Source organism: Hypanus sabinus, chromosome 10, assembly GCF_030144855.1.
Source record: "Hypanus sabinus isolate sHypSab1 chromosome 10, sHypSab1.hap1, whole genome shotgun sequence".
In the NCBI taxonomy this organism is placed as follows: domain Eukaryota; kingdom Metazoa; phylum Chordata; class Chondrichthyes; order Myliobatiformes; family Dasyatidae; genus Hypanus; species Hypanus sabinus.
The window spans coordinates 40837767-40861408 of record NC_082715.1 but is presented as its reverse complement, the minus strand read 5'-3'; the positions used below and the strand labels follow the sequence as shown (position 1 = coordinate 40861408).

General features: G+C 40.8%; 1 protein-coding gene across 5 annotated transcripts in view; it reads right to left on the bottom strand.

Annotated features, from left to right (window-relative positions):
- dnmt3ab (DNA (cytosine-5-)-methyltransferase 3 alpha b) overlaps positions 1-23642 on the bottom strand; it is a 487596-nt gene that overhangs the window by 107620 nt on the left and 356334 nt on the right. For all 5 annotated transcript variants that reach the window (XR_009514305.1, XM_059981717.1, XM_059981718.1 and 2 more), the window contains 3 exons: positions 9701-9910; positions 4187-4345; positions 1290-1397 (listed from right to left, as the gene is read on the bottom strand). Coding sequence is in view for 4 of the 5 variants with exons in the window: in XM_059981717.1 (XP_059837700.1) it covers positions 1290-1397; positions 4187-4345; positions 9701-9910 (477 nt within the window). In the remaining variant the exon portion in view is untranslated. The remainder of the gene's footprint in view (positions 1-1289; positions 1398-4186; positions 4346-9700; positions 9911-23642) is intronic.

Below are 23642 nucleotides of genomic sequence, written 5' to 3'. Positions count from 1 at the left end.
TTGTTACACCCTTTACTGAAGATTCCAATATTGTTCTTATTACTAATGTGAAGGCAACATGCGATATGACATTAACACGTCCTCTATTCCAAGCCAGAGGAGTATTCTAGAACCTACAGAATATCAGAACATGATAAGCAGAACATTCATTATTTCCAAAGCCACCTCTTTCAGTGCTCTTCGACATCAATCACGGAGTCTTGTGTATAATAGTAAAACCTTTCATTATCAAACTCTCGGCAACGTGTCTCTCCTCCAAAATGTTGGAAGCTTGAGAAAAGCAAAATGTTTGTTAAATGAGATCAAAGCCTCATTCTAACAGTCTGAGTTGGCTACTTTGCTGTAGAGAGGAGCTCTCATTATCACAATCTCGATTTCAGCAGGTTTAAGAGCTCCCCTGTGTTTTGTGCTAGATTCATTTCGATGAAGCATCCATGTATATTTTCATGTTTCTCTCAGTGCAAAATAAGAGCAAGGGTTGGTCATACAACTCTCCAAGACTCTGCTTTCAATAAGAAAACTGTTGACCTGACCTTGGCCATAGCTTCATTTTCCTGGTTGTCCCCCATAACCTTAGAGTTCTCTCTCGACCAAAATCAATCTGTTCCGTAGCTTGGGTTCATGGATCCATTACTTCGTGGTCATGGTCCATGACATACAAAAGCTTGGGAACCTCTGGTGTAGGGGATGTTCACTGACTTAAGCATTCACAACCCTTCAGGGTAGAGATTCCCAGGATTTCACAACTCTTCCTCATGTCCACCTTTAATGTTTTGGGCATTTTCTCTCATTTGCTATTGAATTGTATAGTGTATTTAGCACATCTTTAAATTCTATGCAAATGTTGCAGATAGATCTCTTAAACTAAGAATTTGTATTGCTCAAATCACAGCTGCAGAGCTCAGGAAAGATAGGAGCTAGTTTCTAACCACCCATAGCTGTTAAATGATTCTGCTCATTCGCCTATGGTGATTTGCGCAGTGTGCCTTTACTTTCCCCATTGCTGAAAGGCATTTCCATTTACAAAATATTACAGTGCAACGTCTTCCATTTCCTGCATTCAGTTAGCTTCATGTTGCAGAACAGATCTACTTAGCTGTGATTAAGTAGGACGGGTTGTTCTAAAAAAACTTGGGCTTTATGTTTAAACACTGGAACAGATGTATATTTTCTGATGCACAAATGTATCATTGCAGTGGATATTTATAGGTAATTGAACACTAGCAATAAAACACATTTAGTCCTGAAAAAGGACAGGTGTATATAAAGATTAAAGAGGAATCTCATACCTGTAGGACTTCAAAAATTGCTTTCCTATACATAGGCTGTTTGCTATAGGTTGGCTGGTGAAAGGCAGTAGAAAAAGTATTCAAAGGCATCAGCTTTTCCACACAGACCTGTCAACCAGAGAAGGATGAATTCAGTGGTGGTTACAATCATTGACAAAAGAGCTCAAGTCTTTTCATTCACACACTTCAAGATTGATGTCCTTGCAAAGGTGGGAAGAATGGAGATAGATTTATGAAGCACTTTATTATTCCTCTCCAAAATACCCGAGTGGGTCATAAACAGTGAATTTTCTGTAAGTCAGAGTGTTGTTATTTCAACAAATGCAGCTCCAATTTTACCCATAGCTAAAACTAACAAAAAAAAGAATGAGATTAAGGGCCAGTTAATCAATTTTAGTGCTGTTAAGTGACAGAGGAATGTTACCTGAAGGAAAGGAAGAACCATTCACATGCCTCAGAACAAATTACAAAATGTTTGTTCACAGCCCTCAGAAAAAGAAACATTTGAAACATTGCTGTTTAGAAATTCAATTGTATGACGCTGTTTTATCCATTTAGTTAATAGAATTGAAAAGTGACTTTAGCAGACTGCAAAATGATAATGATAATTTCTGGGTTGCTCTGCACAATCCAATAGTTCAGTCAGAAATTTCACAGTGTTGTTTGCCCTTGCATGCCTGACAGTTCTAATTCAGTCTTTTGCAAAACATCACATCCCATGCAAAACTCTTTAAAAACATCCTGGAAGAACCTAGACCAAGTTGCTGCAGGAGTGATCATCACAAGGGCTCTCTTGGGATAACTTGGCTTTATTAACGTAGCACTGGAGTGGGACCATTATCAGCAGAGTTTCATACTCTACAACCAATCCCTTGCCCCTCCTCTGATTTTGCTCAACCCACCCCACCCCACCTGACCCGATCTCTTCCTGAGAGTCCTAGACCCATAATATAGCCACCTAAACCTGAATACTTCCCACACCTAATATCTTGATGGCCATTCCCACCCTAGTCACCTGCCGGTATCTTCTCCTCTAAAGTCTCTCCAAGATCTAATCTTTCTTGCTAACTCCCCTTTCCTTTCTAGTCACTTATCTTGCTTGCCTGGTCAATCCTAGACCCTGATCTCAGGTCAGCGTTGCTGCCCAGCACTCCCCATGAACACGCCAGATCTAACAAGCACATTTTGGACTTCAAACATGTGCAATGCCCACTCATTAGGGTTGAATCAACATTTAGAATGGTCTGTAGTGTGTTGCTGGTATAATCATTTATATAACATTTAGAGTGCACTAGAATTTCTAAGCCTTCATTCCTATAGCTAAGCATTGATGTACCTGCTTAAGTTTTTTTTACATATTTCCAAGTAATGAAGATTTGATTTATTTGGTTCATAGGTAAAGAACAGGATTTTTCACCATCAAATATTCTGCATGTTTTCCCTTTATAAATGCTGTATATTTTGGGTATTTTTAGTTTGTGCAAGTTTGAGCTCAACTAGAGAAGTGTGAAAGGTCTTTGCTGGGTTACTTCTTGTGCATGCACTCCATAAAATAATCAATAAGAATGTTACATCGCACATTTCCTTTCCTTTAACACCTTTTCTTTATTCCCACCTGATGTTTTTCCCTGATTTTAATCTGCTTTTTCTTAAAAAATGTGTCTCTCTTTGCTGAACAATTCTTCCTTCCTCTATTTTCATTGACCCTTTCTATTCTTCCTCACATCCCTTTGAATGGGAGAAATACTTATTCCTCTCATTCATTATTTATCCCCTGCTTATTGGACTCTCTGTTTATTACTCCAACTTCACCAAAACATAGCAATTATACTTCATACATCCTTTCCTTTCCTGCAGCAGACTGAGAACCTACTGGTACTGTGACTAGAATTACATATTTGAAGCTGTAACTTCCAAAATGCTTCCTATGCATTTTCTTTCAAAACTGAAATTCCATGACTTTCTCAATTATTTCTGTCTCAGATTGGACTGCAGTGAACGTGCTGGACTGTGGCAAATGTGTTATTGAGAGCTTCCATTACTCAGAGATGGTTACCAAGTAGAACTAATGTCTCAGATTCTCACTGCTCAGTCAGACTATTGGCTTCAGTCCAGTTCTCCACACTGAAATTGAGAACACAGTATGGCTGAGGAGTGGGATGCATTTCTATTATTATTCTGTGGAATTAGAATTGAATATTTTTATTCTTTCACTGACAGAGTCCACCTCCAATTGTGCCTGTCATAAATGACCTGCAAGGCTAGTTTAGAGATCATTTTTCAAAGTCAGTTGGGAGAGATGTGTGGGGTATGGAGACTGGGAAGTGGCTGAGGGAAAATGGGAGAGAGGAGCTTCTGTGAACATGGTAGATTGAATAGTTTCCTCTCTAACAGTGCCCAAGTGAGTAGGGATGAAGTTTTTTCTTCTTCAAAGGGTAGTAAACCAGATGGGCTTTCATGGTCACCACTTTGAAACCAGTTTCTTAATTTTCAGTTGATTTAATTGAACAAATTCTGTAACTGCTATGGTGAAATCTGAAAGTTAACTGATTAGTTCAATCTATAGGACAACCAGATTAGTACCTTACATCTACCTTATTTTACTCCCAGCTGTATTGCTGCACTTCACTTCTTGACTGTATTTTTTGCTGACATTTTAATAATCTTCACCACAGAGGGATGCAATGCATGGTATTTGCAAAGTTTTGTCAAATTAACAGAAAATCAATAGTGATATTTCATGATGGCTTAATCATAGCATTGAAATAAAAGATGATATTGAGGGGAAACGGGTCTGTTCTGGGTAACAAGTAATCTTCAAAATATTTCTATTTGCATTGCCACTGTCCGGTAGTGTATGCAAGTTTTTGTTTGAAAACCAAAGTATTAAAACTTACAACAGAGAATTTGCCATCTCCAAACCACATCACCCATCGTGTTCCTTCAGCTGCCCGACTTCGGCCAGTCATCCACCAGGACACAATACGACCTGGCCACCACGAGAATCCTCTGAGCTTTCCCCAGACCAGCTCTCCAATGCCAAATCCTCGCCCATCCTGGGAAATTCAGAGGCAAACGCTAATGAAGGAATTGGTCATTTTTGCAAAATATTTGTGATGTGTGGACTGAGTTCTTAATTTAAAATGTGTTGCAAATCTGTCACCATTCATTAGTTTGGAAATTTTATATTCATACACTGGCTTTAATAGAAAAAAAATATGGGGTTGTCTGATGTTTGTGTCTGAATTCTTCAAAGGCTCCCCTGCCAGATAAAAAGCCCTGCTTCAGGAACATAAATAGTTGGATTAAATCTTCATTTCTTGCTCTACCCAGTTATTATATCTAAATAACTTGTTTTTAAATAAGTACAACCAATACCTCAAAGGGTACATATTAAATGAAGATAATCTGCTAGGGTTTGCTTGTGAAGATATGCTTGATTAAAAGCAAAATAATGTAAATGTGGAAGATCTGAAATAGAAAAAGAAAATGCTGAAAATACTTGGCAAATCAAGCACCATTGGAGCAGAGGGTATCAATTAACATTTCAGGTTGTGCACTACCCTAATTTTGTTACCTCTTCCAAAAATTAAGTACTAAAAGTACAAGAAATGCTCAGTGAATCAAACGACAATCATTATGAGAGAAGCAGAATACATATTGCTACAAAGTTTGTGAGCCCTGTAGAATTTTCTCTATTTCTGCATAAATATGATCTAAAATGTGATCAGATCTTCACACGTTGTAAAACTAGATAAAGAAAACTCAATTAAATAAATAACACAACATTAATCTTGTTGATTTATTTGTTGAGAAAAATTATCCAATAGTACACGTATTTGTTGGAAAAAGTATGTGAACCTTTGCTTTCAGTAACTGATGCGACCCCCTTGTACAGCAATAGCTTCAACCAAACGTTTCCAATAACTGTTGATCAGCACTCCACATCGGCTTGGAGGAATTTTAGGCCTTTCCTCCTTACAAAACTCTTTCAATTCTGGGATATTGGCTGTCTGCCTTACATGAATTGCTTGCTTCACAACATTCCTATAAGATTAAAGTCAGGATTCCAAAACAAAAATTTTCTTCTTCTTTCACCATTCTGTTGTTGATTACTCTTGTCTTTCGGATCATTGTCTTGTTGCATTATCCAACTTCTATTAAGCTTCAGGTGACAGAGTGCTACCCTGACAGTCTCCTATAATATGTCTCGATATAATTTTGAATTAATTGTTCCCTCAACGATTGTAAGCTGTCCAGGCCATGAGGCAGCAAAGCAACTCCAACATGATCCTCCTTCCACCGTGCTTCCCAATTGGGATGAGGTTTTGGTGTTGGTGAGCAGTGCCCTTTTCCCTTCAAACATACTGCTGTGCATTTCTGTTCAACTTTTGTCTCATCTGTCCACAGAACATTGTCCCAGAAGCATTGTAGAACGTCCAGTTTTTCTTTCACAAACTTGAGATGTGCAACAATGTTTCCTTTTTTGGAGAGCTGTGGTTTCCTCCTTCAATGAGTACTATTCTTGTTCAGTGTTTTTCTTACAAAGGACACGTGAACAGATACTTTAGCAAGTTCTAGAGATTTCTGCAGGTCTTTTGCTGTTACCATTGTGTTATTTTTCATTCCTTCAGCCAATGCATGTTGTGCTGTTGGTGTGATCTTTGCAGCATGCCCAGTCCCAGGGAGAGTAGCAACAGTACTGATTTTCTTCCATTTGTAGACAATTCCTCTTACTGTGCACCGATGAATACTCAGGTCTTTAGAAAAGCTTTTGTAACCTTTTCCAGCTTCATGCATCTCCATAAATTTCTGGAAGTTGCTTTGCTCAAGGCATTGTGCACATAAACATACCTTTCTTGAGAAAGAGCAGGCACAGTAACGTGACTCTGTCTGTGTGTGTGTGTGTGTGTGTGTGTGTGTGTGTGTGTGTGTGTGTGTGTGTGTGTGTGTGTGTGTGTGTGTGTGTGTGTGTGCGTGCTTGTGTGTGTGTTTTGTGTGTTTTTTTTAAGAGCGAAGGGCATCTCTATAACCCACACCTCCAATCTCATCTCATTGACTGGAACACCTGGTTCCAAATAGCTTTTGTAGAAGGCATTGCTCAGATACTCTCATACTTTTTCCAACAAATACATGTAATATTGGATCAGTTCTCTCCATAAATAAATGAACAAGTATAAGGATTTTTGTGTTATTTATTTAATTGGGTTCTCTTTATCTAATTTTGCGTGAAGATTTGACCACATTTTAGTCATATTTATGCAGAAATATAGAAAATTCTGTGGGATTCATGAATTATATAGCACAACTGTAGGTTAATATTTAGTATTATTTGCTTCTGTATGAAATGTCTGACAACTGTGATTGTTTTTAGAATTGATATAACTTTTACGGATTTTAGCAAAGCAGTTGGCAAAATCTCTCATAGCAGACTGAGTAGAAATGTGAAAATCATTGAGGTCCAATGAAAAGTGACACATTGGACTGGACATTGGCAGAGTGTCAGAAAACAAAGCACATTAGTTGTTGATCCATGTTTTGGCGAATGGAAACTTGGTTGAACTGCAGCTCTGCAGGGCTCAATGCTCACTATTTGGCTATGATTCAGGTTGTATTGCTTTGTTTAGTGCAGAGGAAAAAGGGATCAATCTCACTGAACTATGTAAAATTATGAAAAGTCATTTACTCAGTGTGATACAGTGTGGAATAGGCCCTTTGGCCCTTCTGGCTATGCTGCCCAGCAACCCCCCGATTTAATCCTAGCCTAATTACGGGACAATTTACAATCACCAACTAACTGACTGACTGGTACTTCTTTGGACTATGGGAGGAAACCACAGCACCCAGAGAAAACCCCCACGGTCACAGGGAGAATGCACAGACTCCTTCCAGGCAGTGGCAGGAATTGAACCAGGGTTGCTGGTACCGTAAAGCATTGTGCTACTGTGCCATCATGAACATGTAAAATTATGAGTACAGTAGTTACAAAGGATCGACATACTAGATTTTTAAGAAATACTGTTGGGAATGTTTTGCATTGTAAAGCAGATGGAGATTTAAATAGCAACCTTCAGTAGATTTAAAGTCTACGCAGAGAAGCACTTGAGTTAGCATTACCTACAAGGTCTCTAAGTAATTTCTTTGGCTTAATGACGTCTCTTTGATTTTCTATAGTGCTGCAGTTTACAGAAACTATAGCACTGATACAGAGATCAATCAGTTTATTACATATTTGTGATTGATAGACTCTCAATTAGCATTACCCACACTGATTTAAATCTCTGCTCCATATTTGTAAAAGGCAAGTTTTTGGAAACAATAATGAGCTGATCTTCTTTAGTTAGCTCATGGATGTCATTGAGGCGCGAGAGCAATAGGGTCGAATGTGAAGTTCTCTGGGCCTCTCAGCTCAGTCAGTTGTACAGCTGCTGCTGGTCAATGCAGTGAGAGGGCAGATATTTACGTGCTTCAGCACCAAGTGTAACCTGTTGACACACTAAACATGGGCAGTGGTCGCGCCTGCCACTGCTGCCTCTTTCACCTCCTCACCCTGGCGCTGCATAGAGCTCCTGTCTCAGAATCCAGGTGAAAAAACATCCTGACTCTATTGAATCTCTCGTACAACACGTGCTCTTGCAACCACACCACTTAAATGTCAAGAGCTGGCAACCTTCCGATTAATAATGACCAACAGGATAGGGAGAATTGTCCAATGTCCTAGTTAAGATTTTCATTTAATACGGGTGGCCACTTCCAGAAAACGCTGCGGCAACTATAACACACTCTAAATTGCAGGGAGGACTATTTAGGGCAACACACACTCAGTAGCCACTTTATTAGATATACTAGCTCATTAATGCAATTACCTAATCAGCCAATCATGTGGCAGCAACTCAATGCATAAAAGCATGTAGACATGGTCAAGAGGTTCAGCTGTTGTTCAGACCAAACATCAGAATGGAGAAGAAATGTGACTTCGACCAGGGAATGATTGTTGGTGTCACACAAGCTGTTTTGAGTATCACAAAAGCTGCTGAACCTCTTGGGATTGCACACGTAACAGTCTCCAGAGTTTATACAGAATGTGTGAAAAACAGAGAAAAAATATCCAGCAACTGTGGCAGTTCTGTGGATGAAAACACCTTGTTAAAAAGACAGAACAGTATAAAATGGCCAGACTGGTTCAAGGTGACAGTAACTCAGATGTTACAACTGTGGCATGCAGAAGAGTATCTCTGAATGCACAACACATCGAACCTTGAAATGGGTGGGCTACAGCAGCAGAGGACCATGAACACACACAATGGCCACTTTATTAGGTACAGGAGCTACCTAATAAAGTGACCACTGAATGTACGTGTATGCACATGTTATTTGCATGCATGGGCAATTAAGACCTGTACCTATTATGCCCCATCTATGAGAGGAATATACTGGAAAGTCAGTCAAAATTGTTTTATGATTGTGGTTTCAAAAAGATGAGGGTATCAGTTTAAGGTGATAGGAAGGAGTTTTATAATGAATATGAGGGGCAAGTTATTATTTTTAGATTGGTTGATGTCAGGAATGTGCTGCTACTGGATATGATGAAGTCACTTGCAATTACCATCTTTAAGAAGTATCCAGACACAAACTTAAATAGACAAGATATAAAAGGATACAGTGCTGAAGTGAGACTTGTGCAGATAGGCTAAAAAGATTGGCATTGATACGGTGGGTCAAAAGGCCTCTTTCTATGCTGTACAACTCTAAGACAATGACCGTGTACTTTATAGGGAATAGACAGCGTCTTGTGATCAATTTTTCAATGCAATTCAAGTCTATATTATTTACGTCAGTTGCTAACTCATTGAATTCAGTCTGATCAATGTTTAACCAATGGTTAGTCCACTGGATGAACTAATCTTGCAAATGACTCCTCTAAATTTCTGGCCATGTTACTGGAGGGGACGGAATAAACATTGCCAAGAAGTGATCTTACTTATAAGTTTAGAATACTGTTGGCCCCTTTAACATTCTCCTTTGGGACTGCCACGTTCAATGAATATATATTGTAATCCAAAGGACTCAGTTCACCGCAGCCTTTTAAAAAATCTTTTCATTAATTGTGCTTTCCCACTCCTACCTAAGTATAGATAGACCTTAAAATTCCCTTCTCAGGATGAAATGCTTAACCCCCAGTCAATACCTTCAACCATGGCACTGTTACATTAGGCTAATTAACCCTAATTAACTCCAATTCTTACAAAGGAGTCCACACTACACTGAAGTCCATGAACCAATCAGTGCAGTGGTCATTTCAGAATTGTATTAGTTCTCTTTTTCTGAGTTCTGAAGAACTGAGTATGTTACCTTTAATAACTCTCAAGTTATCTGTCCAAGTTCAGCAAGGAATAGGATAATGAACTTACTTCATATTCTGCTTCATCATCCACCACTTTGGAAGTGTCCTTCTCGACTGTCTCATTGGAAATGATTGGAAGTTCTGGAGTTCTAGCAGCTCTGGGAGGTGCTGGATCAGCGGGCTGCTGGGTCGTGGTTGTGCTTGTTTCTTTCTCTTTCTGAACTGAGGCATCTTCCTGAGCGTTCATCACTGCTACAAGCTTTGCCCTCTTCTCAGCCTGCAGGGAGTAGGTGATTGATAATATGGGGAAGGAATGTAGTGAATTTGAGTAAATAAAAATGTGGTGGCATTGACAATATCCACAAAGTGAATGAAAAATAAATAGATTTTTCACTTCAAATCACACATTACTCAAATACATCTTTTTAATTAAAATTGATAATGAGAATAGTAATTAAATCCGTTATGCTAAACCCATGCCTCGGCACTACTAAATTTGTATATTGCTCGATATTTTGAGATACTTTCTTCTGAAAATAATAAATTGTTACAAGAGGCTTTTTGTATCTTACACATAAATTAGATTTGAATGGAGCAATGCAGCATCAAGCAACAGGACCAGAGAGACTGAACTGCTCAGTTTCAAGTTTAGCCTAGTCCAACTGAATTCTTTAAACTATGCTGGGTAATATCAGCTCTTTTCCTGGGGAAGAAAAATTATTCAGACTTAGATGACAACTAGCATCAGATTATTGGCTTCATTTGGAGACAGCTCAGTAGCTTCGGTGGCTACAAATGTCATGTGATACAATACAGTTCAAGATGGCACTGGTGAAGCAGAGTGACGACTTACTGGCAGAAAACAAAACTACTTTATTAAACACACTTTTTTCTCAAAAATGATCACTACAATCAATAGCCTGTAACTTCCCTTTTGGAGTTGAGCTTTTGTACACCCTGGCTGAATCAAGGGGGCAGGTCCTGGGCTCGAGGGTTCGTCTTAGCAGCAGGGCCCAGGTCTGAGAACGAGGGACAAGTGCTGGGCCAGATTGAAAAGGTCAGGCTGTCAGGGCCGCAGAAGAGGGACGTACTGGCGTTCAGCATGCTGTTCACAAGGTTTACTTGTCTCTGCCATGAACTGAGGCTGTGGCCTGCAATTAATGGGCTCCTGGATTAGCTGTGAGTGGCTTCATGCTGTAGATTCACTTTTGGGAGCGCGAGTCCTGAATACTATTTGCTTACTTTTATTGTTTACAAGTTTTTTTTTCCACAATGGGTGTCTGATGGTCTTTTTTTAATGGGTTCTTTTGGGTGTCTTTGTATTATGGCTGCCTGTAAGGAGATGAATCTCAAGGTTTTATATAGTAGACATACTTTGATAATATACTTTAAAATTGAACTTTAAAGGGCATTCATGGGAGTTTGGATGAAAAAGGCCTGAGAAGACAAATAATTTTAAATCAAATGGTGGAGATTCACAACCAACAGATCAGATCAAATCTCTGCATTCAGTCATATTGGTGATAGAAAATGCAAAGCAATAGCAGGGTAGCAACATTTTAGAGATTATTAGCCTGGTAATCCAGAGACCGAAAAAAATTATCAACAGACAAACTCAATCCTCACGATGGCAAACAGGGAACTTGACAGCAGGCATTTTAATTATTTTTTTACTTGACTAATCATTTATGTGAATAGAAACATAGAAACATAGAAAATAGGTGCAGGAGTAGGCCATTTGGCCCTTCGAGCCTGCACTGCCATACAATATGATCATGGCTGATCATCCAACTCAGAACCCTGTACCTGCTTTCTCTCCATACCACCGATCCCTTTAGCCACAAGGGCCATATCTAACTTCCTCTTAAATATAGCCAATGAACCGACCTCAACTGTTTCCTGCGGCAGAGAATTCCACAGATTCACCACTCTCTGTGTGAAGAAGTTTTTCCTCATATGAAAAACTAGTATAGGCAATAGTGTTCATGAAGCTTGATATCACATCAAACCCTGATTCAAGTGTTCCTCAAACTGCATGACATCTGCCACCATTGATCTGTCCAGCGATTAAGGAAATTTAAACCCAAGCAATGTAATTAGCTCTTAAACCCTCCTACTTCCTCACCAGTCCAGATCTCCCATCACCCCACCTGCACCCACTCCCTCAAGTACTTGTGAAATAGTCTGGTAAGTCACTCAGTTGTACTACATGATTATGGAAAACTGAACACCAGCAACCTTGTAGGAACCTAGGTAGAGATTCTGACCAAAAAACATACAGCAGCTCCATCATCCAAGCAAGGTCTTCTTCGTGATGAAGAACTATATCAAGCAACAGCTTGACAGAATAATCATGCATTTCTATGTGTCTCCATCACTCTATTCCACTAGCAAAACAGATTAGGTAGTAGGTAGTTAGAGGCAAGTAATCCTAAGAGTCTTCAACATTATGACTGGATCCAGGGGACTGGAAAACAGAAAAATTTGGAAAACCAATCTTGTCCCATTACTGCCTACCTTCCCCTCTCCACTGATGACTTATTGTACCTCCATGTTAAATGACACTTGACAGAAGCACTGGAGATGCAAAGGCACTGGTATGTACCCCAGTGCCCATCACAAAGGGCAGCTCACCAGTACCACCACAAGCAGTGTTGGTCAGGGTCTGAAGGTCAGATTCGCTGGACTGTCCTCTCAAACCCATGCCAGAAATTCAATCACAGCAGAAATGTAATCTTGACCTTGTCTTCATCAGTTCATTTGTTTCAGATGTATTGGAGTGAGCACTGCACAGTTCTTATCAAACCAAGTCCCATCTTCATACTGAGGGCACTCCCACTGCAACGCATAACACTGCCACTGTGCAGAGCAAGGTATTCGTCAGACAATGTATATTCAGCAGCACCATTCCCTGGCAATCAGTAATTGCACAGTGTGACATACCTTTCAATCTACCATCAAGGCTGAGGAACAGCAGTGATCCAAGGAGAAGTTTAGATAAGCAAACGAGGCAAATATAACATCTGTCCTAATGATGCTATAATACAGGACCTAGAGCTCGGTAATCAAAAAAGGCCAGCTACATTATTGAATAAAATATCAATTAATAAGTTATTGAATAATTATTGAATCACATCAGAACTTGGCCTCTTGCCCAATCTAGTGACGTTTGTAGTGCACAGTTAAGCAACTAACAAAAAGAGGAATCCAAATGAACAAGCAACCCTATTATCGACAATAATGAAATATGAGGAATCCAGAAATCAAAGAAGCAACATTTAGAATCACTTTGAGAGAAAAATACTGATTACATTAGCTTGTCCATCCACCATCATAGAAATCAAATATCAGCCCACAGAGCTCACTTCACATAACTTCCAGCTGAATGCAACAGATACTGCAAAGCCTTGTTCCCACAATGATCCACCTGATGACTTGTATTCAACTTATCGCTTTACTTCTTTTCAATGTGCTCCTGCATCATTGCAGCACTGCCACCTTCTCAACAAAATTGGAAAAACTGCTCAGGCACATCTTGTTCACAAGCACTGGGAGAAATTAGATCTGGCACAAAATCATTCTGTTTTCAATCATCAGCAAACCCCGACTGACTACTAACCAGCCTTGTTTGGGATTTGAGAGACCACATAGTTCTACTGCTCACAAAGCCAGAGTCCAAAAATGGGAAAAAAGCAGAATTCCAGAGTTAGATGAAAATGATTGTCTTTATAATAAAACATCATTCAATCAAGTTTACTATCAGAACTGGTAGAGTTAATGACAGGAATCAGGGATGTTGCTTGTGGTTGTTCGGAAGCAACTATCTTTACTCTGGAGTGTATGGAGTGTCAAGAGAGGGGTTGTACCTATGCTTCAAGATTCAGGTGAGGGTAGCTGGTGGGTCTCATATCCCGATGTGGTAAGGACGTGACTGTCCTAGTATGTGAAGTCAGCTCTGGCAGACTGGGCAGATGAGACCTACAGTGAGCTTTAGTGGTCAGGAAAGCGGTTCTGCAATGCACTGTAGAGAGCGAGAGGCGTAACGAGGCAGAGAGGTCACGGTCATCCAGTGCAACCAAAGAAAACCTCAGTTGTAATGTCTTCTCGTACTAGCAGGCCCAGACTTTTGAGGTCCAGAGAGTGGAGTTGTCCCAGTGCAATGGCTCTTCCACTTGAAAAGCTCTCCCGCACAGGTTTATTGTGTTCAATTCTGGTCACCTCGTTATAGGAAGGATGTGGAAGCTATGGAGAGGGTGCAGAGGAGATTTACCAGGATGTTGCCTGGTTTGGAGAACTAGTCATATGAAGCAAGGTTAGCAGTGCTGGGACTTTTCTCTTTGGAGCATAGAAGAATGAGAGGGACTTGATAGAGGTCTACAACATAATGAGAGGCATAGATAGGGTGGATAGTCAGTACCTGTTTCCCAGGACACAAACACTAGAGGGCATAGGTACAAAATTAAGGATGGGAAATTTGGGAGAGACATCAGGGATAAGTTTTTTACACAGAGGGTTGTGAGTGCCTGGAATGACTTACCAGGGATGGTGGTGGAGGCTAAAACATTAGGGGTATTTAAGAAACTCATGGACAGGCACATGGATGAAAGAAAAATAGAGGGTTATGGGGTAGTGTGGGTTTAGTACTTTTTTTAAGGATATATGGGTCAGCACAACATGGAGGGCTGAAGGGCCTGTACTGTGCTGCAGAGTTCTATGGTTCTAGGTTTCCATGTCATTGTCGGATACAACAGATAACCACTAACTTTGCATCAGGACATACTTAAAAGGACAGCGTTCCAGGCCTAACCAGCTTCAGCTTTCTTCCATTACAAGATCAGGTCACTGAGTCATCACCATGCTTGGTTCCATTCGTAGTTCCTCAGGAAATGAAGCAGCTCACATATACATGAGCAAGATCTAGATGAAATTCAGTCTTAGGGCTGATAGCTGGTAAGCAACTTTGTTGGCACATACTGCCAATGATTATCTCACTAACAAAGAATCCTGTCACTTATACTCATCAGTAAATGGCATTACGAGTTTTGAATCTATCACCATCAAAATCCTGGGAGGAGGAGTCACACCCCAACCACTCAACTGGATCAACCATACAAGTACCACGGTCACAGGTCACAGGTCAAAGGCCGAGTCTTCCTTTGCTTTAAAAGGCACAGGCTAGGAATGGATTAAACAGTCCCCTCTTGCCAAGAGGAGTACAGCCACCGTGACCTTAATGACACTGAAATAACCCGACACAGATCAGCCTGCCTACTTGATACCTTAAGCACCACTACTATCTACATAACTGGTGTACTATGAACTTTATGCAAGCTGCATTACTGTCATTTATCAAAGATTCTTCACTGCTCTAAGATCAAAACCATGGGACTGCCAACTGACAGAAGTTTAGAAGACTACCCTCACCATGCCTCATGCAACGTTTTAAAGGAAGATCATGAACAACTTCTTAGGGGCTATTACCAACAGCCACTCCAATGTATGTTCATATATGGAAAATAATTAACTTTTCAGTACAGGTGTGTTAAATCCAAAAATACAGTATAGTATAAATTGCAATTAACTATATAGAAAGTACTGATTCTCTTGTTGCATTCTTTGTAAAGGATAATGTGCTAAAATCTATCAAAATATACTTTTGGCCAATGCAAGGCAGTCTGAAAGAAATCAAATGTACTTCCATAAATAATCTATAAACCACACAGAGTTTATGAATTAATCTCTAATTGTTCTTGATTTTGCTTTTCATTTTTATATATTGTCAAAATACTCACCTGCCATACCTACCCTTTATATTAAAATTCTTAAAATTTAATTCAGTGTTTATGTCATTGCACCCATCTGAATCTGTTGGTACTGAAAAAAGAAACAGCAAACCCAGATATATTCTGTTTACCAACTGCTACATCTTGTGTAAATCTCCAGCTGTGCTTAGCTGCTTTTACACTGGATGTTGCTTTTAACTGTTTCGATAAGACGAATTATGTTTCAAAGTTTCTATTTGTTTGAGAATGTCAATGTTCACTGAAATTTTGATGAGCCGCTTGAAATTGGATGATGCTCACAAATTTTGTCTCCGGCTTTTTCCCGCTTCTCAAAGAATTGATTCAAGCTAAAAGTGGATCAGCAAGTTTTCAAATAACTGAAAGAATTTTAAACAGATGTCTACTGATGAAAGGAGCTTTAACCATAGAGTATTCCATTATTTATGGCTGGATGAAGAAATGCCATCTCTCATCAATGCAAATATTAGATACAGTCCAACTCCAAAAAGAATATGCAATATGGCAAAGTGAAAGACTTCTGTAACAACACAAGCCAGAAGGCAAGCCTGATCATTTTCTTGCAGACAGCCTATCTTGTAGGCCAGTTAATTTAACAACTGTAGTTCGGAAAGTGCTTGAAGCTATCATTAAAGAAGAAATAGCGAGGCATCTCGAAAGAAATGGATCCATCAGGCAGACACAGCATGGATTCAGCAAAGGCAGGTCCTGTTTGACAAACTTACTGGAGTTATTTGAAGATATATGAGTGCAGTTGATAGAGGGGAACAGATGGATGTTACTTGGATTTCCAGAAGGCGTTCGATAAGGTGCCACATAAAAGACTTATCCTTAAGATATGGATGCATAGAATTGGGGTAATGTATTAGCATGGATAGAGGATTGATTAACCAATAGAAAACAGAGAGTTGGGATAAATGGGTGTTTCTCTTGTTGGCAGTCAGTGGTGAGCAGAATGCCACGGGTGTTGGTGCTGGGCCCATAACTGTTCACAATATAAATTAATGATTTGGAAGAGGGGATTGAGTGTAGTGTATCTAAATTTTCTGATGACACTAAATTGAATGGAACATCAAATTGTGTAGAGGAGATGGAGAGTCTGCAGAGAGATAAAGATTGGTTAAGTGAGTGGGCAAGTGTCTGGCAGATACGAGTACAATGTTGGTAAATGTGCAGTCATCCATTTTTTGGAAGGAAAAATGGAAGATCAGATTATTGCTTGAATGGTAAAAGATTGCAGCATGCTGCTGTGCAGAAGGACTTGGGAGTGCTTGTGCATGAATTGCAAAAGGTTGGTTTGCCAGGACAGCAGGCTATCAGGAAGGCAAATGCTAGAGGGATTGAATTCAAGAGCAGGGAGGTTATGCTGCAACTGTACAGGGTACCGGTGAGACTGCATCTGGAGTACTGTGTGCGGTTCTGGTCTCCTTATTTGAGGAAGGATATACTGGCTTTGGAAGCGCTGCAGAGGAGGTTCACCAGGTTGATTCCAGAGATGAGGGGGTTAGACTATGAGGAGAGATTGAGTCACCTGGGACTGTACTCCCTTGAATTCAGAAGAATGAGAGGAGATCTTATAGAAACACATTAAATTATGAAAGAGATTGATAGATAGAGACAGGAAAGTTGTTTCCACTGGTAGGTGAGACTAGAACAAGCGGACACAGCCTCAAGATTCGGGGGAAGCAAATTTAGGACGGAGATGAAGAAGAACTGCTTTCCCAGAGAGTGGTGAATCTGTGGAATTCTCTGCCGAATGAAACAGTGAAGGCTACACCAGTAAATATATTTAAGACAGGGTTGGATAGATTTTTGCATAGTAGGGGAATTAAGCTTTATGGGGAAAAGGCAGGTAGGTGGAGATGAGTCCATTGTCAGATCAGCCATGGTGGAGCAGGTTTGATAGGCCAGATGGTCTACTCCTGTTCCTATTTCTTATGCTCAACCCTGTCTTGTGAAAACTGAATTCGGTAACTTCAACCTGCAGATACATCTCTGTTTCAAACTGACATTATGTGGTTATTTAAATTTTAATTTATTCCTTTACCAGTTCTCCATTTTTTTCTGTTGTATTCATACTGTACTTGAATGATCTACTTTTGACATTGATGTTTTGGAACAATTTTTTTTGGAAATTTGTACTATCATATTCCATTTCTGACAAAATTAACACAACTGTTGTTTATGCTCCCTCTCTGGAGAAATATTCACTACTCTTAATACTTACTTATTTATTCTTTCCTCTAATACTGATGGGCATGCTCAGGTTTTAATCAATTTTGCTTTACCTTTGAAAATAAAATTATAAGCCATGTATCAAGAATCTGTACTAAAAACCCACATACTCGTATCACTCGTTCTGCTTCCAAAATTTGGTTTATCTGGAACAGAATGTGAGAAGCGGAGATAAGTGCAGAGCTGTAATTATGTATATATGTTAGGCTAGATTATTGAAGACAAATTTTGTGGATTTAGAAAAACTTAACAGTTATTCAGATTGTGGCAAATTTGAATCATTAAACTATAAAATAGCTTAAAAAGATCAAAAAAATACTAAAAATAAATTGTGGTTACGTGGATTCAGGTTTTGAGATCTATTCATAACCCAAACTTAATTGTTTAACTTCAAAACCTGGCCTCTGTATCTCCTTCTGCAGCTGGATCCTCATCTTCCTTATCGAGAAACCAGTTAGTGCAGAACAGTAATAACTCCTCACTGACAATCAACACTGATGCACCTCATGTGTGCTTAACACTCATTTCTGTTTTCTCCATACTCATGACTGTGTGGCTAAGCACAGCTCAAACACCACCTATAAATTCACTGATGATACCACTGTTGTTAGTAGAATCTGAGATGGTGAAAAGGAGGCATACAGGGCTGAGATAGATTGGCTGGTTGAGTGGTGTTACAACAACAACATCACAGTCAACATCAGTAGGACTAGGGAATTGATTGTGGGCCAGGAAAGCATAGGGGGAAGAAAACACAGGTATCCTCATTGAGGAGTTAGCAGTGGTGAGCAGTTTCAAGTTCTTGGACATCAACATCTCAGAGGATCTATCCTGGGTCCAACAGACTGATGCAATTATGAAGAAGGCATGCCACTGGCTCTACTTCATTCAGAGTTTGGGGAGGTGTAGACCGGGACATAAGACTCTTCCAAATTTCTATAGATGCATGGTGAAGAACATTCTGGCTAGTTCCATAGTATGAAGCCTCCAATGTGCAGGATTGTAAGAGATACTGGAAAATGGTCGACTCAGGCAGATCCATTACGAGCAAAACTATCCCTACCATCAAGGATATCTTCAAGAGACAGTGTCTCAACAAGGTAGCATCCTAAGGAACCACACCAGCTTGCACATGTCCTCTTCTTATTATTACCATCAAAGAGGAGATTCAAGAGCCGGAAAGACCACGCTCAATGTTTCAGAAACAGCTTCTTCCCCTTTGTCATCAGATTTATGGATAGTCAATGAACCCATGGACAGTACCTTGTTATTCCTGTTATTCAAGTTCAAGTTCAAGTTGCTTTTATTGTCATTTCGACTATAAACTGCTGGTACAGTACACAGTAAAAACGAAACAATGTTCCTCCAGGACCCAGGTGCTATATGAAACTACACAAAACTACACTAGACTATGTGAGACAGCACAAGGCTACACTGAACTATGTAAAACAACATAAAAACTGCACTAGACTACAGACCTGCACCAGACTACATAAAGTGCACAAAACATTGCAGGACAGTACAATAATTAATAAACAAGACAGTAAGCACAGTAGAGGATACATTACAATGTCAGTCTAGACTCTGAGTATTGAGGGGTCTGATGGCTTGGGGAAAGAAACTGTTGCACAGTCTGATCGTGACAGCCTGAATGCTTTGGTGTCTTTTCCCAGATGGCAGGAGGGAGAAGAGTTTGTGTGATGGGTGTGTGGGGTCCTTCATAATGCTGTTTGCTTTGTGGATGCAGCGTGTAGTGTAAATGTCTATAATAGTGGTAAGAGATGATCTTCTCAGCTGACCTCACTATCTGCTGCAGGGTCTTGCGATCCAAGATGGTGCAATTCCCGAACCAGGCAGTGACGCAGCTGCTCAGGATGCTCTCGATACATCCTCTGTAGAATGTGGTGAGGATGGGGTGGGAGATGGACTTTTCTCAGCCTTCGCAAAAAGTAGAGACGCTGCTGGACTTTCTTGGCTATGGAGCTGGTGTTGAGGGACCAGGTGAGATTCTCTGCTAAGTGAACACCAAGAAATTTGGTGCTCTTTACGATCTCAACGGAGGAGCCGTCAATATTCAGCAGAGAGTGGTCACTCCATGCTCTCCTGAAGTCAACAACCATCTCTTTTGCTTTGTTCACATTCAGAGACCGATTGTTGCTTCTGCACCAGTCTGTCACTCGCATTATTTATTTTTGTAATTTATAGTTATTTTTATACCCTTCCACTATACTGTTGTTGTAAAACTACAAATTTCACATCATATAAATCAGTGATAATCTGATTCCAACACTGAGATGATATGCACAGATTCAATTGATTCGATTTTACAAATCTTATGACAATATGATTTGCATCCACTAGGTGGAGATAAGGTTATACATTTTGAATGGAGAGACCTTTGCAAATTTTTTTAATTTGTGGAAATTTACAAAAGTAAACCATATTACAATGATCCTCCTGAAATATTCTGCTTACTTTAAATGGCACAACATTAACAATATATCTATATTCATGGAGGTGAGTGTCTATTGGAGGCAGGAAGAAATACATACTTAGAACTCCTTGCCTTGCTAAGCATTTTACTCTCCATGTGTGTCCATTTGTTGCCTACTTACGTCCTGGGACGATGAAGTCTCTTACTTCTGCTATTGATCACGATGACGATCAATGAATATCCTCTGATTCATTTTCACTTGGTCTTTCTTGTAATCATTTCATTCCTCTGTCAAGCCAATTTCAATAATCTATCCCTTACAGGTCAATGTTATCACTGTCATTAAAAGTCATGCCATTAACACAGAGGGATCATCATTCTTCAGACATTCAACAGTAACAACCACCTTGCAGCCATAACGGTTGGTCAACAGTGCCCCATTCCTTCAACCCAGGGGTTCCTAATACCATTAGGGAAGCTGTCTTTGGCCCTCAGGTCAGGGACCCCTGCACCCCCCCCCTCCCATAGTCCTTCTATCTGATAAAAACAAGTAAGGAGAATGAAAGACCAGTCTTCACTTGAATATAACCATATAACAATCACAGCACGGAAACAGGCCATCTTGGCCCTCCTAGTCCGTGCCGAACCCTTAATCTCACCTAGTCCCACCTACCCGCACTCAGCCCATAACCCTCCACTCCTTTCCTGTCCATATACCTATCCAATTTTACCTTAAATGACACAACTGAACTGGCCTCTACTACTTCTACAGGAAGCTCATTCCACACAGCTATCACTCTTTGAGTAAAGAAATACCCCCTCGTGTTTCCCTTAAACTTCTGCCCCCTAACTCTCAAATCATGTCCTCTAGTTTGAATCTCCCCTACTCTCAATGGAAACAGCCTGTTCACGTCAACTCTATCTATCCCTCTCAAAATTTTAAATACCTCGATCAAATCCCCCCTCAACCTTCTACGCTCCAATGAATAGAGACCTAACTTGTTCAACCTTTCTCTGTAACTTAATTGCTGAAACCCAGGTAACATCCTAGTAAATCGTCTCTGCACTCTCTCTAATTTATTGATATCTTTCCTATAATTCGGTGACCAGAACTGCACACAATATTCCAAATTTGGCCTTACCAATGCCTTGTACAACTTTAGCATTACATCCCAACTTCTGTACTCAATGCTTTGATTTATAAAAGCCAGCGTTCCAAAAGCCCTCTTCACCACCCTATCTACATGAGACTCCACTTTCAGGGAACTATGCACAGTTATTCCTAATGGGTAGTTACACCTCCCATTAGCCAACACCAGCTCGCAGGAAGCAACCATCCTGATTGTCATTTCATCTTTCACCTTAAACAATCACTCTGAGACTTGCTCTTCTACAGGCAGCAACGAGCAAGCTGACAGGGCTCTCTGACAACGGAACCCCAGGCTGTGACCTCCAGCACCTGGAATGTAAACAGTAGTAGGTTTTGGAGAGCGCAAGTGTTTAAGCTGGTGGATGGAATACCCTTGCCCTGAACAGTGTCAAGCTTCCTGAATGCCGATACACCTATCCTAGAAAGTGCCATCTATATACTACATGCATTATAATTAGCATTTAGCAACAGGTTGGTATTCTGCTGGCTTTGCAAGGGTTGATTCCCACACTGTGATCCTTTCACCTGTTTTCTGGGCTCCAGAACTTAGCCCACAATATAATCAGTGGTCATTCTATCAAGTACTTCTGCTTAGTAACGCAAATATCTAATCAGCCAATCACATGGCAGCAACCTTTAATGCACAAAAGCAGACATGATCAAGGGGTTCAGTCATTGTTCAGACCAAATATCCGAACAGGGAAGAAATGTGACTTTGACCATGGATTGATTGTTGGTGCCCTATGGTGTGGTTTGAGTATCTCAGAAACTGCTGATCTCCTGGGACTTTCATGCATAATAGTCTCTAGAGTCGTGGTCGTGATCGACTGGCTGATCTTTGAGATTTTTCCAGTAGATCCCAAAAAAAAGAAAAATAAATACCCAAATACTATTGAGAGATTGTTTCTGGGTTGCGGGGTTTTAGTTCCGTTCTTCTGTCCCGTGCGCATGCATGTAGCTCCCCTGCAATACAGTGTAATTCAGTGGTCCCCAACCATGAGGAAAAGATATGAATCAGCTGCACCTTTCCTCATTCCCTGACATGGTTCAACTTGAACGCACGCGAGGTCATCAGTCGCCTAAACGCAGTGATACCCCCGCGCTGGGGATCACTGGTTGGCCTCACGCGGCCAGTGGGAAGTGCCCGTTGCTACTGGCCTGGAGTGCGGACAGATGGGCGCCTCCTCTAAACCTGTTCAGCACACTGAATGTTTGTGGGGAACCCGGTGCTAAAATATTCGCAGACAACCTAATTCAGGCTCAGGGTTTCTTAAGCAGCAGAGCAGCTACCGCGCCGCGATCTACTAAAGCAAACTTTTGTCGGCCAATAGATCCGACAAGGGGGGTGGGCACGCGTTCTGCCGCACTCCTCGCTCAGTCGGACACTCTCTCTGGACTGGGACTGCCACGGCCCTGGCATGGGGACCTCTGGGCCTGACCTTGTCCTCTCACCCCACCCACGACCAGCCGCACCTGGCCAAGGCGTCTGGTGGCGGGCGGGCGGGAGGCTGTCTAATGAGGCAATGAAGCCCTCAAAACTGCTTCAGTATCTTGAGTCCAAACACCCTGCACTTAAAGACAAACCCACTGAGATTTTCAGCGGAAAAAATGTGAGCAAGTGGGACAGCAGCCGAGAGACACGGAAACTAAATTGCAGAATAGACTGGACATAAGGAAACTGCTTCAAGTATCGCTGTACTCCGGTCGTGCTTAACACCCCCTCCCACCCCACTGTCAGCGGTCCGCAAGAATATTGTCAATATTAAACTGATCCGCAGTGCAAAAAAGGGTGGAGACTCGTGGTGTTCATACATTGTTTCTACTTCCGGGTTGCAGGGTTTTACTTCTGGTCTTTTCTGCCCCGCTGCATGTAACTAATCGATTTGGGGTCGATCTTGCCTTGCACTAAGGCCGAGGTAGCGGATCTTGGGCTTAAAAAGGTTGGTGACCACTACTCTAGAGTTTACAGAGAACGGTGCAAGAAACAAAAACAACATCCAGTGAACAGCAGCTCTGTGGGTGAAAAAACCCTGTTAATGAGAGAGGTCGGAGGAGAATAGCCAGACTGGCTCATGCTGACAGGAAGGTGACAGTAACTCAAATAACCACTTGCTACATCAGTGGTGTGCAGAAAAGTATCTCTACGCACATCATGTTGAACCTTATGAATCATGTAGCGCGTGGTTAAGTCGTTGGTCTAGTGATCTGAAGGTCGCTAGTTCAAGCCTTAGCTGAGGCAGCGTGTTGTGTCCTTGAACAAGGCACGTAATCACACATTGCTCTGCGACGACACCAGTGCCAAGCTGTATTGATCCTAATGCCCTTCCCTTGGACAACATCGGTGGCATGGAGAGACTTGCAGCATGGGCAACTGCATGTCTTCCATACA